This window comes from Micropterus salmoides, unplaced genomic scaffold (genome assembly GCF_014851395.1).
Source record: "Micropterus salmoides isolate LMB-PRFRI ecotype aquatic unplaced genomic scaffold, ASM1485139v1 Ms_hic_scaffold_14, whole genome shotgun sequence".
NCBI classification, from domain to species: Eukaryota; Metazoa; Chordata; class Actinopteri; order Centrarchiformes; family Centrarchidae; genus Micropterus; species Micropterus salmoides.
The window spans coordinates 19,581,540-19,596,650 of record NW_024040485.1 but is presented as its reverse complement, the minus strand read 5'-3'; the positions used below and the strand labels follow the sequence as shown (position 1 = coordinate 19,596,650).

General features: G+C 42.8%; 1 protein-coding gene across 2 annotated transcripts in view; it reads left to right on the top strand.

Annotated features, from left to right (window-relative positions):
* LOC119902924 (protein unc-13 homolog A-like) overlaps positions 1–15,111 on the top strand; it is a 33,695-nt gene that overhangs the window by 2,051 nt on the left and 16,533 nt on the right. For both annotated transcript variants that reach the window (XM_038719322.1, XM_038719323.1), the window contains exons 2-17: positions 2,523–2,552; positions 2,754–2,853; positions 4,826–4,943; positions 5,104–5,227; positions 5,874–5,944; positions 6,129–6,183; positions 6,631–6,660; positions 7,958–8,171; positions 9,360–10,454; positions 10,551–10,653; positions 11,872–11,915; positions 12,555–12,633; positions 13,150–13,155; positions 13,250–13,324; positions 13,432–13,651; positions 14,370–14,597. In XM_038719322.1, the coding sequence (XP_038575250.1) occupies positions 2,523–2,552; positions 2,754–2,853; positions 4,826–4,943; positions 5,104–5,227; positions 5,874–5,944; positions 6,129–6,183; positions 6,631–6,660; positions 7,958–8,171; positions 9,360–10,454; positions 10,551–10,653; positions 11,872–11,915; positions 12,555–12,633; positions 13,150–13,155; positions 13,250–13,324; positions 13,432–13,651; positions 14,370–14,597 (2,592 nt within the window). The remainder of the gene's footprint in view (positions 1–2,522; positions 2,553–2,753; positions 2,854–4,825; positions 4,944–5,103; positions 5,228–5,873; positions 5,945–6,128; positions 6,184–6,630; positions 6,661–7,957; positions 8,172–9,359; positions 10,455–10,550; positions 10,654–11,871; positions 11,916–12,554; positions 12,634–13,149; positions 13,156–13,249; positions 13,325–13,431; positions 13,652–14,369; positions 14,598–15,111) is intronic.

Below are 15,111 nucleotides of genomic sequence, written 5' to 3'. Positions count from 1 at the left end.
CTGCACTGAGTCAGTTCCAGGTGTCATTAAGACACTGAGCGCTATTCATTCATAAACACTGGCTGCGGCTGTCAGTGTCGTAGACTACGAGACTTGGCAGAGAGCCCTCTTTCTGTTCCTGTTGCATCATTCATGCTTACCTGACTGGAGCTATTTCTGGCCTCCACAGTACATTGTGCCTCTTGAATAGGCAGCATTTCTTTGGAGCATCTGCCGACAAAGCAGAATTCAGACACAGATACAGATTAACTCTGAAAAACTTGGCTTCTATTCCTGCAGATATTCCACTTTATACTTTCAAGTCCAGTTTTCTCCCTGTCTTGATATGGACACTAAATCTGGGAGTGTAATGTCTCTGTCAGCAGCAAGGACTCCTGCAGATCTGTGTGTGTATATGATCCTTCAGAATAAGGCGCTGTCTATCTGAATCATGTCAGCCCCCCGTTTTGTCATTGGATGGCTGAACTCAGCTCACCCGCTCCCTATTTTACATTCCCTGACAGTTCAAGTTGAAGGGTTTTCTTGATTCCCTGTCGAGTCTCTGTTTTCTTGGCAATCCGCTTATTTGCCTTAAGTCAGAGTCTGCTGTGTCAGAGGTACTTCCTGAATGAATTCTCTGCTGTTGGATCCAGAAGGCGCTGTGCATCCTCTGATTAAACTCTAAAAAACCAAACACACTTTGATTTGTCACATCTTTCAAGTCATTTAATCAGATGGCAATAGATTAGTTATGTCTTTGACTTCGATTTCTGACTCTAGGCCCATAATAACCTACATTTCAGCCAGTTGAGCCAATGCCTATGCCTATGAGTTATATCCACTTCCATGTACAGTATGTATGTATGTGTGTGTTGGAGGTCATCCTGTCTGCTTAGAAATTTTATTTAGAAATATAGATAGAAATATTGTTTGTGGGGGTTGGACGTTTCTCTTCATAACTCACCCTGTCAGAGAGATTCGATTGCGAGCAATTATTACCTTCAGCTTTCCACTGTTGAAAATTCAAGTCCTTTATTATTGATCCTCCTCGTGTACTGATATATTTCCAGGGCTGTTTTAGTGTTGACGCTAAAACCCGGCAAGAAGCAGGCTCTGAGTGGTCTGTCAGAAAACACAGCTTGGTTTCTTTCTTGTCTTCTCTGCATTGTGGTGAATTATTATTTTTTTTTACATTTACGGCGGGCTTTCAGCTGCATTGGTTCAACTGGCTGAAAAGTAGGTTTTTGAAAACTGAACTGGACATCAAAAGCATGTTGAGCCAGTGCCAGAGCAGAATTTTGACCTTAAGTAAAGATGCAAACGCACAAATGTATGTGTTTACATGTGTGTTAACATTAAAGTTGCTGAGGTATGAATGGAAGCAGAGATTCATTGCTGCAGGTGTATGTGTGAGTGAGTCACTGCAGTCGAGTGTGTGTGTGCCTGCTGATGTAACAGCATGGCACTTAAGCTGCAGATTTAGCTTGTGTGTATTGCATGAAAGAAATATGGAGTGAAAGAAGTGAGAAATAGAAACAAAAAAGTGCCTTGCTGACTCAGGGCAATTTTACATCAGCCTTTTCATTTTGCGGTGGTTACTATGGCGACTGGTACTGGTGTGAATGGTCTGCGAAGGAAAAGTCACGTCCATTTCCTCAAGGGGCGGTTACATGGCGCTTTTAACCTGTGTTTAAATCTGATGAATACAGACCTGTGTGCATGATGCGCACACACCTGCAGTGTGGTTTGGGGGTCTTCTGGTGTGAGCAGCAGGTAGTAGAGCATTAAAAATGTATGTGTGAGTTACGTCAAAGCTGGTAAAAAAGTGCTGCAGAGAGAGAGCCTGGGCTATAACTGTACACTCAAAAATTCTCTGACACATCGTGTTTGATAAAGGTGGGACTTTTTCCAGCTGAATGCCTTTAGAATAAGGATTCCTGACATGAGCAGACATGATTGGCTCTTGCATGTTGAGAAGTATTCTTATTAATAACACGTTATTAATAAGTATTTTTGTCATCTCTTCAGTCTGTGCTATGTGGTTCTTTTTATTTGCATGTAGGCATACTGTACTTTCTGTTTCTGTTTCCCACACTGTTGAAGCACAGCCGGAAAGCTGCCCATGTTTTTCCAGCGCTGTGTGTTTCTGTGTTTTGCCACCACACTCAGTGCCAACATGTCTGAACCTTATGGCAAAAAAGGCAGAGCACTTAGATCTGCATAGTTGCAGTTTCAGTTTCCTGCGCCAACACCCATGTAGTATGTGAATATGCTCTGTCTACCTTCTGCCAGTTAGAGATGATTGGAAAATATTTCTGAAATGTATTAAAATTATTAGTCTGCACAGTCTTTTTAAAGCAATTTTCATGAGTTTCTTGTATGTTTTTTTTATAAAATTCCCAGACATTGTTTTCATTTCTCACAAGCATCCTCTTGTTGCCTGTTGTCTGTGTAAAAGCCATAACAGGGGATGCAGGAGCGTTCAGAAATGAAAACAGATGGTGTTCCTGTGTGTGACTTTGTCCCTCTCTGTGTTTCCACAGTGAAGAAAGCCAAGCTGGATGGACCCCAAGGTAAGACCCGGGATCCTGGAAATAGAACGCAGTACAGACTTGAGGACACATTAACATGCTGATGCCATGAATGGAAATGAAGCAATGCAAATTCAGTTACACTGCAGAATAAACATCTATATCTCACTGGGATTACATTATTACTTTGTAATGCAGGGCTGTTTCACTGTATCTCTTTCTTCATTTGTTTCTCCTTAACAGAGAAGTTCAACACTTATGTGACTCTAAAGGTACAAAATGTGAAGAGCACAACCATTGCTGTCAGGGGCAACTTGCCCAGCTGGGAGCAAGACTTCATGTTGTGAGTCCTTCATCATATTCAGACAAAACTCTCTTCTCCCTCTGTACCTCCCTTTGCCTCGCTCTTACCCCTGCCTTCATCCTCTCATCTTCCCTCCACTTCAGAGGCTTGAGTGGTTGCGTGTTGTTTTTTCCCCCCATCTCCTGCTTTCTATCAACCTTCCTCCCCTCCCCTCTTTTTCACTCCTTCATCCCAAGTGCCCTTTATCTCTGTGTTGTTTCACTTAGCTCTTCCTCTTCGCACCTCCGCCTGTTTCATCTGCTCTCCCTCAACACTTTTGCCCCTCTCATCCTCGTTCTCAACCGTGGCTCCCTCCCAGCCCTTTCTTTCCTCCCCTCTGTCGCTTCTTCTAAACACAGTGCCTTGATCTTCATCTGCTCAGCCTCTCCTCCTCTTCTCCCCTATATTCCCCTTTCTTCTATTTCTACCCTCAAGGCATCATTAGCAACATTTCCCACTTTTAAATTAGTTTGTTTGAATTTGTCTTTCAATAAATATTGGAATGGTAGCTCATTACAATCTCTAAAACATTATACAACACTATTACACTGTATTTATCGTGCAGAGAGATCCAATGTAGCAGGATATGGGCGATGAATGAGAATCATTTAGCATGTGGGATGCAGCAGGCAGGCTGACTGCGGAGTCCTGTGCATTTGTATGATGTTCGGAGGCGTTGAGCATTGTGCTGGGGTTGCATCAGTGAAGCTGTGTTATGTAATGTTTGGGCTGCAGAGAGAGCCTCCGTCTAACTGCCTTTAAATGACTGTGCCCCCTCTGTTACTGCCATCAATCAATCACGCACGTTTCTTAAAAGGAGTCACCACTGAGACGGGAAATCCAGCCCCCTATTTCTTAATTAAAGTTCCCACTTTCTCCCTTCAGGCATGCGATACAATCACCCCCTCCACTGCTTTCATCACACTCTTCTCCTTCCCTCCCCTCATCCATCCCTCGCTCTCTCTCCCCCTCCCTTGTCTTTCTGTCCTGCTTCCTGCTGTCTTGTAAATGTTTTATGTTAGATTCTCTCAGGCTTGCTCCCACAGAGACGTGTCTTATATTTGTCACAGTGAAGCCCACTAGTAATTACTGTGCATCTTGTGTGGGTATAAGTGCCTTTGTGTGTTTAGCATTTATCTTTAAATGGTGGTGGAGGACAGACTTAGATCCTTTAAAAGTACCAATACAACAAGGTAAAAATACTCCATTTCAAGTCTATACAAAGTCTATAAAGAATACCCCTACTTAAGTCAAAGTATTATCAGCAAAATATACTTAATATACTTAATATACTTAAAGTATCAAAATAAAAGTATTCACAATGCAGGAAAATGGCCCCTGTAAATAATATGTTATCATATATGACTTTTTTTGTTACTACTGACGTAACAATGTGCGTCATTTTACTGTTGTAGCTGATAGAGGTGAACCTAGTTTTAACTAGTACAGTTCAGTAGTTTGTCCAGTGGTTGAGGGGGAAAAACTAAAGCAGTAAAAAAGAGACAGAACTTAAATGTTTTATTGGATAATTTTACCTCTTTTAACCTTGAATAATTATTTAACTCAAACCATCTGAGAAATTTAGAGGGGAAATCGCTTTTTGGTGGAGCTGCTAAGAACTCATAGACATCTGAAAAGTTTAGGAACCACTGGTTTAATCTTTAACAATGAATTTAATTTTTTATCAGCTAATCATATGTTCTTTGCAAACTCTTCGACTGAATGTAAATCCAGCTGTCAAATAAATGTAGTGGAGTAAAAGGTATAATATTGCCCTCTGAAATGTAGTGGTGAAGAAGTATAAAGTATCATGAAATGGAAATCATTAAGTAAGGTACAGGTAAATGTACTTAGCTACTTTCCACAACTTTCTTTGTATGTATATGTATTACTAAATAAGTAAAATTTTCTTTAAAATTAAATTTTCTTTAAAATTTTGAACTTTGTTGTCTCTCTTTCTCTTTCTATCCAGCGAAATTAACCGCCTGGACCTGGGTCTGACAGTAGAGGTGTGGAACAAAGGGTTAATCTGGGACACCATGGTTGGCACCGTGTGGATTCCTCTTCGTAGCATCAGACAGTCAAATGAGGTTTGCCACTAACCACCACCACCACAGAAATACTGTTTCTGAACACTCTATACTCAGCTTAAGGGACTCACTCACTCAGGGCTGGTTTCCATCACGCTTATCCATTATTACAGCGTGTTGTTTGTGTGTGTCAACTGGAAAATCATGGTTCTGTATGCAGGAAGGTCCAGGGGAGTGGCTCACACTGGATTCTCAGGTCATCATGGCTGACAATGAGATTTGTGGCACCAAAGAGCCCACTCTCCACCTGGTGCTGCTCGACACGCGCTTTGAACTGCCTCTCGGTGAGAAATCCATATTTGCTTCAAAATCAGAAAACTGTGAATAGGTGGGAGAAGATGAGAATATGGAACTATAGAAAATCTTTAACCCTCGAGGGAAGGAGAGGATGACTTGAATAAATTATGTATATTTTCAGAGCAAACGGTGATATATGGACACCAATAACCTCTGACTGATTAATTAACCTGACCGACTTTTCAGTGAGAGAGTGTTTGTGTCCTTTCCTAGCTTGATCAGCTGTGTCCCTCTTAGCATTTATTAGGTGTCATTTTCATACTGCTTCCTCTTCCTCTAGTCAATAGCGTCCACCTGGCTCCTCGGTTTGTTGGGATGACTTATTTATAGGGGTTTGGCTTTAGGCCTGTATGTGAAAAGGCCAGTTTTCAATGTCACTGTGTTCTGAGTGAGCCAAAGTATCTGCAGCTCTAAACATGTTGTTAAAAAATCTGATCTAGGTCCAATTATTATTATTGCCAGTAAAAGGGCAGTTTTAGCTTCCTTTGCTGTCATTTGGATCAAGTTTTTAACATAGAATGAAACAGTTTTCAGGCAAAAAGTTTTGTGGATTGCCTGTGTGATAGCCTACGTAGGTGGAGCTCCAATAGTTTTGTTTTTGCCTCCTGAGTTTGTTTGGCTCGTTGTTTTCAGATATCCCGGAGGATGAGGCACGATACTGGGCCAAAAAACTGGAGCAGCTCAACGCCATGAGGGACCAAGATGTAAGCTGTCACCCCGTATGATTTAATACCCCAGCACATCCTCACATTTTAGGAACATGCCAAAATGATTAATTGCAGGGATAGCTATGTTTTACGTTACATTTCCTGCAGTTAGACCTACAATTTCAAATATTCCGGTTACTTACCGGTTAAGCTCATATGTTTTCCATTTATCTGACACCAGTATTCATACCAGGAGGAGCAGGAACGCCCTCTCCGTGTACCAGGAACCCAATGCTGTGAGTGACGGATCACTGTTTGTACAAACCAGTCATTTGTTTGTGTCGAACAAGAGAATTACCTGTGTAGCTGTTGAGTTGTAATTAGATTGCTTTAGTTCAGCATGTGCATTATGTGTATAACCGCATGTGGGTCATTGTGTGTTGGAGGGGAAAAGGGGCCTGGATCACTGCATTGTAAAGGATCGATAGCAGTATCAGATATCCGGAGGCAAGCTCCTCCAGGACGCTGCTGTGCTTTGACTATTGGCCCGGTCTGCCGAGCCTGCTGAGCCAGCTGTCTGGGGCAGGTGGAAAGACTTGGAGGCTCGGCACTCCCTTTGTGTGATCTTTCCATTCACCAGCTCCATCTTGGAACTTTGTAGCGTCGATGGCGTGAATGCATGTTTACGTGTGGACACAAGTGTAATTCATAATCAATACTGACGCCCTCCTGTTTTATTGCAGGTAACTGGAGTCTATGGGGAGACCAACAAAGTAAGTATACAGACAATACGTACTGTACAGACAGAGCAGTCCATAAATATCTAGCTCCATCACCACCACACCACATGTGTAGTGGATGAACATTCATTGAATATGTATATAATCCCACTGTTCACCCTTTTACCTTTATAGATATCTGGTTGTGCGTATTTTGGTTTTAATGCTAAATTAAATAATCTGTGGTCCTCACATTTAGATTATTATTAAACAGCAGCATCTGTTTTCAGAAACAATGTCCTTGTTACTACCACTTTCATAGTCGGGACTATTTCTTTGGTAGAATGAACAACAGTGAGGTCTGTGGGGGTAATTTGAGTGAAATGACCCTTTAACATCAAGTTATTTAATTTTAAATCCAATGCTCTGTAGTAGAGAGCCACACTAATGAGAAATATGTCACTGTCCAAATACTTATGGACTGTACTTTAAATCCTGCACAGAAATGTGTAGTACATGGATATACATACATTAGATTTATGCATATATGCAAAAACTCTCTATCGCTCCCCACCCTGTCTGTCTCTTTCTTTCTGCCGTGATTAGCAGATGGTCTTATATAAGTGTCAGACTCACCCACACAACTGCAGCGAGTCATCTCATCTCTGTTCACTCAGAGGGATAAGGAAAGAGCAAGGGGGTAATGATAGATGGTGAGCCAATGAAGTGAGAGGGAGAGAGAGATGGAGATGTGTGGGGGCACGGTAGAAGTGAGAAACAAAGTCTGATGCCTTTAATTAGTGTTTACATGCCCTGACGGATGAAGATGGTGTAAGGTGTAAGTGGTGCAGCGTCCGAGTGTGAGAGATGATGATGGATAATGATGGATAATGATGAATGATTAATAGATGCTGGTTTTGCTTTTGACTGATTCAGCACAGTCTCTCACCACTTCCCTCTGGGATGGTAATCTCTTATCTATGGACACCACAGAAAAATAAAGCTTCTCCTTAGTGAGCAGGAATGGTTTCATGTGCAGTTATGAAGATGGGAATGACATGCTGCATGTATGGATGCACTCTGAATGACCTATATGGGATTGATGGGGGTTCAGTAGTGAAATGCTGCCAGCTCATCTATATTACCATGGTACTGAAAGATTGGTTCACTGCCTGTTAGAGCCTCTTATCTCTGTGCCACACGACAAGTCTGTTGGGATCATCACTTTCATGATGTTCGTTTCTCTTTCTCATGATTTTATTTTGTAATAATCTTCTTCTTTCTTCTGTTACTCTACTCTATATGAGGACACCACCCAAAAGACTGATTAATTTTTTTTGCCTCGGTGCAGATGAAGACCCAGACAGTGCTGTGGACGACAGGGACAGCGACTATCGCAGTGAAACCAGTAATAGCATCCCCCCTCCCTACTACAGCACATCCCAGCCCAATGCCTCTGTCCACCAGTATCCCATCAGCCAGCAGCACCGCGGCTCCAGAAGCTTCTCTTACCCACGCTCTGGCAACAGCCACGACCTCGAATACCAACATCAGAGGACTGTCAGGTGTGTGGCTGCTTTAGTGTAACTAGGACTGGAAGTAATGATTATTTTCATTATTAATTCATTTGCTTTTTTTATTAATTGATAAATTGTTTGGTCTACGAAACTGAAAAATATGCATCACAAAAGGTGACTTCAGAGCTAGCTTTCAGTTTAGAAGCAAAGTAAATAATAGACTGTGTGTTAGTATTAGTGGTGAGCTTTGATTTAGTGATAGGCCTTTTTCACAGCAGACATTTTGGCATGAAAGGAAAGGCACAGGTGTTACTAATAACATTACCAGTGGCTGTGTTATTCAAGTGTCGCAGTAAGCTGTGACACAATACAAGAACCCTGAAACTAAAGTAGCTAAATGAAATTCAGCCATTCATACTTTTCCTACTGTGACATGTGACATGTGACATGTCTCCGCTGAAAATGAAGTCAATGAAATTCAGTCATGCAGTGTATGCAAGTCCTTCATCGGGTCAAACAGACCGGATGCTATTTCTCTTACATGACTCCTTTTACAGTAGTGCTACATTTCTCAGCTTTTATTGACATGTCTCACAGACTGGGAATGAAACCCCGTGTCCTTTACCTCTTGCTTTGTGAATTACTCAGTGGACAATCTAATGGTCAATACTGCACATAAGATTAGCTGCTTTTGTGAGTGTATTGGACAGGGCGACCCCCCCCCCCCCCATCATCCTTCCTCTCTGTGCCTCAATTCTGTTTTTAATAGCCCCATTCATCATGGAGTATAAATACTTTTTCCCTGTTTGTTGCATTTCTGGATGCTTGTTCGTTTTCTTTTGTCAACTTTCTGGAGGTCTCTCACCTTTCTGTTCCGCTCTATTTCTCGCCGCTTGTCTGGTACTCTTGTATCACCAGTGCTTTTCATTGATTCGCCATCAGCATTGTTCCTCGCTACCCTAAGATATGTAGAAAAGGTTTTTAGTAGGGCTGTCCTATAGAGTACAAAGTGTACAGTCCATAATGTGCTCCTATAAAGTGCTCTGTATGCATTTTTGAGATTATGATTCATGTACATGTATACAGGCAATAATAACCTGAATGAAAGTCTAACTATGTTCATTATAAAACTGTGTCCGTCTTAAGTACTTTAATAATCAGTCTCTCCTGGGCATGTTGAGGTCTTGCATTTTAACCCTGTTTTTATTCTCTTCTCTTCTCTTTTCCTCCCTCCAGTCCCTCGGGGAGCTATGCATCATCTGCAGAGCTGAGCCGGTGCAGCAGTCAGCTGAGCGAGGAGGACTATGGCGGTGAATATGGCGAAAGGGATCCTTACGACGAGAACGACTCTTACCACTCCTGCCACTCCTCGGTCAGCTACAGTAAAGGCTCTCCAGACTGGGACCCCGATGAGACCCAAGGGGCGTACAGTGATGAGGGCGGCTACAGCAAAGATGGGGGAGAGGAGGTGGCTCTGTACGAGGAGGATGATGTAGGACTGTATGGGGGAGAAGAGGAGGGCCTCTATGAGGATGAGGAGATGATGTATGACGACGAGGATTTGTACAATTTGGATGGGACCCTCAGTGAGGACATGGAGCCTCCATTCACCCCCACCCCAACATCAACAGCCCCCCCAGCTCTGGATGTGCCCAGCTCCAGACCTCCTCTAGAGAAACAACCCTCCTTACACCAACAGCAGCCCCCCGCTCAACCCCCTAACCAAACATCCAACCAGTCTCACCATTCTGGCATGGTCCCATCGGCACAGCCCCCTTCTTGTCAACCAACAGCCCAACCACCTAAACAACCCCAGCCCCAAGCACAGCCTCAGCCAGCCCCGTCTGCCACTTCCTTCTTCTCAATGGCCAAACCTCTAACAGCTGCAGTCACAGGCTTGGCCTCTACTTTCCTGTCTTCTGTTCCCACCGCCCAGCCTGCCCAGTCTCACCCTCCAACTCCAGCCGTATCTCAACAACACCAATCTTCCGCAGGCAAAGCTGTCCCTCCATCCCACCCAGCCACCGCGACTAACTCAGCCTCCCAGGGCCCCTCCACTACTGTTGACCCTACCTCCCAGCAGATCCCATCCTCTAGGCAGCCTCAATCCCATCTCAACGGTTCTGCTACCACACAGTCAGCTGCCCCTGAGGAACAGGCTCTCCAGCTGGAGGAAGAGCCATGGCTTGATGAGGAAATGATGTTGGAGAAGGAGGCCATGACGCCCCCTGCTCAGCCAGAGGAGAAGCTCCCCATGGAAGGGAAAGAGGAGCATTTCGAAGAGAGCAGGCCGCCGACGCCAGAAGAGGAAGAAGAGATGCCGCCTGAGAGGTAGGAGTGGAAGCTGAAAGGGAATCAGATCAATGAGCTAAACAAAAAAATAGACTAGAAGAGAAACAGCTGAATACATTTTTGTTTTTCTTTTAGTCCTCCAGTCATAGAGGAGCCCAAAGAGCCAGTGGATCCAGCAGTCAGAGCCAAAGAGAACTGGCTAAGGCTCTACAACAAAGTCTTAGAACAGCTTCGGGAGGTACGATCACCCCAATCTAGCTCCAAAGTCCATTGCAGTCCAAGTCTCTGAAATGAAGTCCTGATTCAGCTCCACCCTATAATCTAAAAGATTTACCTGAGTTCAAGAGACTCTAAAAGTGTCTGCCAAGCCTTTGAAATATGTATGTGTAGTGCATTATTTATGTGCAAAGACAGGGTACATACAGTAAGTTCTTGAGTTCTATTTTGATGGTGCTTTTTGCTAGACACCAGAAAGCAGACTTCATCTGTTTCACAATCTATGATTGCTTCTTTTTGGTTTCCTCAAATAAAAATACTGATAGCTAACTTTTTATTTTAGTTTGGGTGTAGCACCACACCACTCCTTGATTTATTTGTACACTTACATTTTGCTTGATCAGCTTTCAGTTGCATATGTTATTCACATTATGTTGCTATTCATCACGTTTGAATTCAGTTGTGCAGAGAATTAATCACTTGCTTTGATGTTTTATGTTGATGTATGTCACGTTGTGTTTTTGTACATTTGGCTTCCCTCCGTTTGTCTTTTTTTTTTTTTTTTGTGCCGACCCACTTTGTTTTCTTTCTAGTTTCATGTCATTGCCATAGTGACACTCGCATGCACTTTGCTCGGCCATCACTGGAGTATGCTGACAGGTAGGTACAACCTGATTGGTTGCTTGAGAGAAAGAATGAAAATGCATGTAACAGATGTCTTGTTGAACTCTTCACTGTCTGTAAACAGGCACCTTTACCCTGGCTCATTCACCTCCACAACAATTAGATGTTTAGTGTTGTATAGTAAAGAGCTGTTATCCAATCTGAGTATAAGTCACACTGCTTCAGATTCTGCAGACATATTTGATTGCTAAATTTAGGCAAAGTGTTTTTTGCATAGTTACATATCCAGTTTATGTATTCTGTAATGACATGAACAACATCTATTTAATAACAGGTTTCTTTTTCTGCTTGTCTATGGATCATATGTTGTATTTCTCTAGCTTTATTTCCCATTTGTACTGTACTGAGTTTTTACTGACACAGCCCACTTTTCACCACTGATACAGGAACACACAAATGAGAGGGGACTGTAGAGCAGAGCAGTATCATAATAAGATAATTAGTCTAGAGATGCAGCCTCACTCATACAGTAAATTAATGCTAGAGGGGTAGGCTGCAGGGGTAAACTTAAGATTGCTTGTTTCTTTTTGTGACGTTCCTTTATTGTCTTTCTCAGGCTCGAGGAGAGACCTCCAGTTCGCTGTGGTTTGGTAAAGGAGGGTGAGTGTCTGCTGTCAGTTCCTCAAGAAATTTACTTTTTTTCTTATATGGAGCACATTATATATCACACAGTGTATTAATCAAGCAAATGCAAAAACTCCAGGAATTTAACTCAATTAAAAAATACCCTCAGATCATCATGGAAACCTGACACCTCAGCTTTAGATTGAAAATGCCCTTCTTTATTTTGGGATTCCTTCGTTTTATTTCATTCTTATCCACAGGCTCGTTCAGCTCATGGCATTTGGCCAGTGAGTATTGAACGAGGGTGGGCTGCCCTAATTTTGCTGGCAGGTCATTTGTAGATGAGGCAAACCTCAGAGTGGAACTGAGGCTGCATACTGAAGAAGTGCTAAGTTAGCCAAATAGAACCCCAGCAATTATACCCAGGTGTGGAGTGTCATCACTGCCACCATTTGAGACAAGGCAGCCTGTGTAATTAAACTCTCCAGTAAAGTCCTTGACTGGAGTAGCAACAATGATAGAGGCAATTACATTTACCCTATAGTAACAAAACAAGATTTCATAGTAAGACATTTTGATGATTGAATCATTTTATCTGCACACTGTGTATATATTAATGTATATATTAATGTATAATGCTTCATACTTCTCCCTCTCTACGTACTTCTTATTCAGAATGGGAGGTGCACTCTACAGTATCGACAGCATGCCTGACCTTCGCAAGAGGAAAGCCATTCCTCTTGTCAGAGATCTGGTGAGAAACAAACATGGACACACATACAAACATAACATACACCAACCTCATGGGGCAACCTGGATTCGATTTTGTTGCAGACATTATTGGTTACTCTGAATCTCAGTTTACTTTAAAACAGTCATCTCTGTTCTTGCCTCTTCTGCTTTGTAGTTCTTACTCTGAAAACATCGAAAAACTATTTCACTTCTTCTATACTTTCCAGCATTTTTTCCTATAATCCCAAGTGAATACACTGATTTCTTACTGTTTCCCCTTTCCACAGCTGTCAAATGCTTGACTTGTTGATGAATTAAATGTTTCCATATATGTGGTGTTAATGTAATTACCGTAATGAATCAGTCTAGTTACACTGTTCTCTTCTAGAGGTTTGGGCATACCTGTCAGATGCATAGTAGCTCACACATACACATCATCATAAAGACTTGTACAGCTCGTCCTAAAATATGTTGACATCTGTTTCCACTTTTCTCTCTATTTTCTCTCCTCTGTTTCATCACTGCCTGGCCTCATCAGGCAATGGTGAGTACTTGTTCATCCCTTACAGAAATCAAGTCCGCAGTGTAGCTCACTTTCAAGCATTAACACTTTTCTCTGTTGGCCCTCTTGTTCCCAGTCCCTAGTACAGAACTCTCGCAAGGCTGGAATCACCTCCGCCATGGCTTCCACCACTCTTGGCAATGAAGAGCTGGTGGGTTTCCTCATCTCACTTCCTATTCGCAGTTCTGTTCAGGATCTTCCAACCTTTAATCACTGCTGGCATCAGACTTATATTTCTCTTCTCCACGCCCTTGACAGAAAAGTCACGTCTATAAAAAGACCCTGCAGGCACTGATCTACCCCATCTCCTCCACCACCCCACACAACTTTGAGGTGTGGACAGCCACCACCCCAACTTACTGCTATGAATGCGAGGGGCTGCTTTGGGGTATTGCCCGACAAGGCATGCGCTGCTCCGAGTGTGGCGTCAAATGCCACGAAAAGTGCCAGGACCTGCTCAACGCTGACTGTCTGCAGAGTAAGGATCGCAGCATCCACACTCATGCACAAAAAAACATTTTTATACATATGCATATATTTTTGACTTTGGCATACACACACCCAGCCGTCCACACAAACCCCAAACCTCTTTTAGCTCCTCCTGTATCCTTCTGCCCGATTGACATCCCATTATTCTTGTCCTCTATCCACTCTCACATTCTCCTCCCCCTTCCTCTCCAATTTATCTCCTGAGTAATGTGCTGTCATACCCCTGCCTCTCTGCTCTCTTTCTTCTACCTATAGCCTTTGCATCCATGCTACTTTGTCTAATTCAGCTCCACAAGGGGTGACTTATCCAGTTCCCATACTGATTTTGGAGTCAGTCTACACAATGCATAATTCATCGCTCTGCTGTCTCCTAAGAGTCTTAGAGTCTTCGGCATCAAGATAAGATCTTGATGCCAAAACATCTGTTGGTCTTTTACTCTCTGACTGTCTACTTTTTCCTGACCAGATCAGTGGTTAAGTGGATACAGTTTCAGCCATAATATTGGAGGTTTGGGGTTTGATCCCTGGCCAAGAAAATGTCAAAGACTTTCAAAATTGATCTGGTGCTTTGCACACAGCTTTAGATGTATTACAGGGAAATGGGAGAGACTGTAAGCTGCTAGCCTGTGAGCCTTATTGCCTTGAATATATTTTACGCCATAAACTAATCTTCCTACATCCCACTCATCATTCATCTCTCCCATCAGGAGCTGCAGAGAAGAGCTCCAAACACGGGGCAGAGGACAGAACCCAGAACATAATCATGGTCCTGAAGGACCGCATGAAGATCAGAGAGAGGAACAAACCAGAAATATTTGAGCAAATCCAGGAAGTGTTCGGCCTGGACAAAACAACACACGCCACGCTAATGAAGCAAATCAAGCAGAGTGTGCTTGATGGGACCTCCAAGTGGTCAGCAAAGATCAGCATCACTGGTGTGTTGAAAGCTCCTTTTTTCTTCACCTGTTGCACACATTGTAAAGCCTATTTGAGTAAAATCTGTGATTTGTTATTTCTTGGGTTATATGAATAAAAGGAGGTGCGGTGGTGCAGTGGTTAGCACTGTCACCTCACAGCAATCCAAATCCCACCATCCAAAGACGTGCAGGCTAGGTTAATTGGTGTCTGAAATTGTCCTTAGGTGTGAGTGTGACTGGTTGTTGGTCTGTGTGTGGCCCTGATGGCGACCGTCTAGGGTTGGGATTGGCTCCAGCCCCCCAAGACCCTGTATGCAGGATAAGCGGTTGACGATGGATGGATGGAATAAAACTGACATGCATAATTTATGCTTGTGAGATAATTGTTGTGGTTCCTGGCAATTGTGCTATTGTTTTCTTTTGCTATTATGAATATATTTTAATAATAATAATATATAGTTGCTTGAAGTCCAGTGTAGTATTAATGAAAGACTTAACAATAAAAGGTATCTTGTCAGACAAGCTTTCTAGG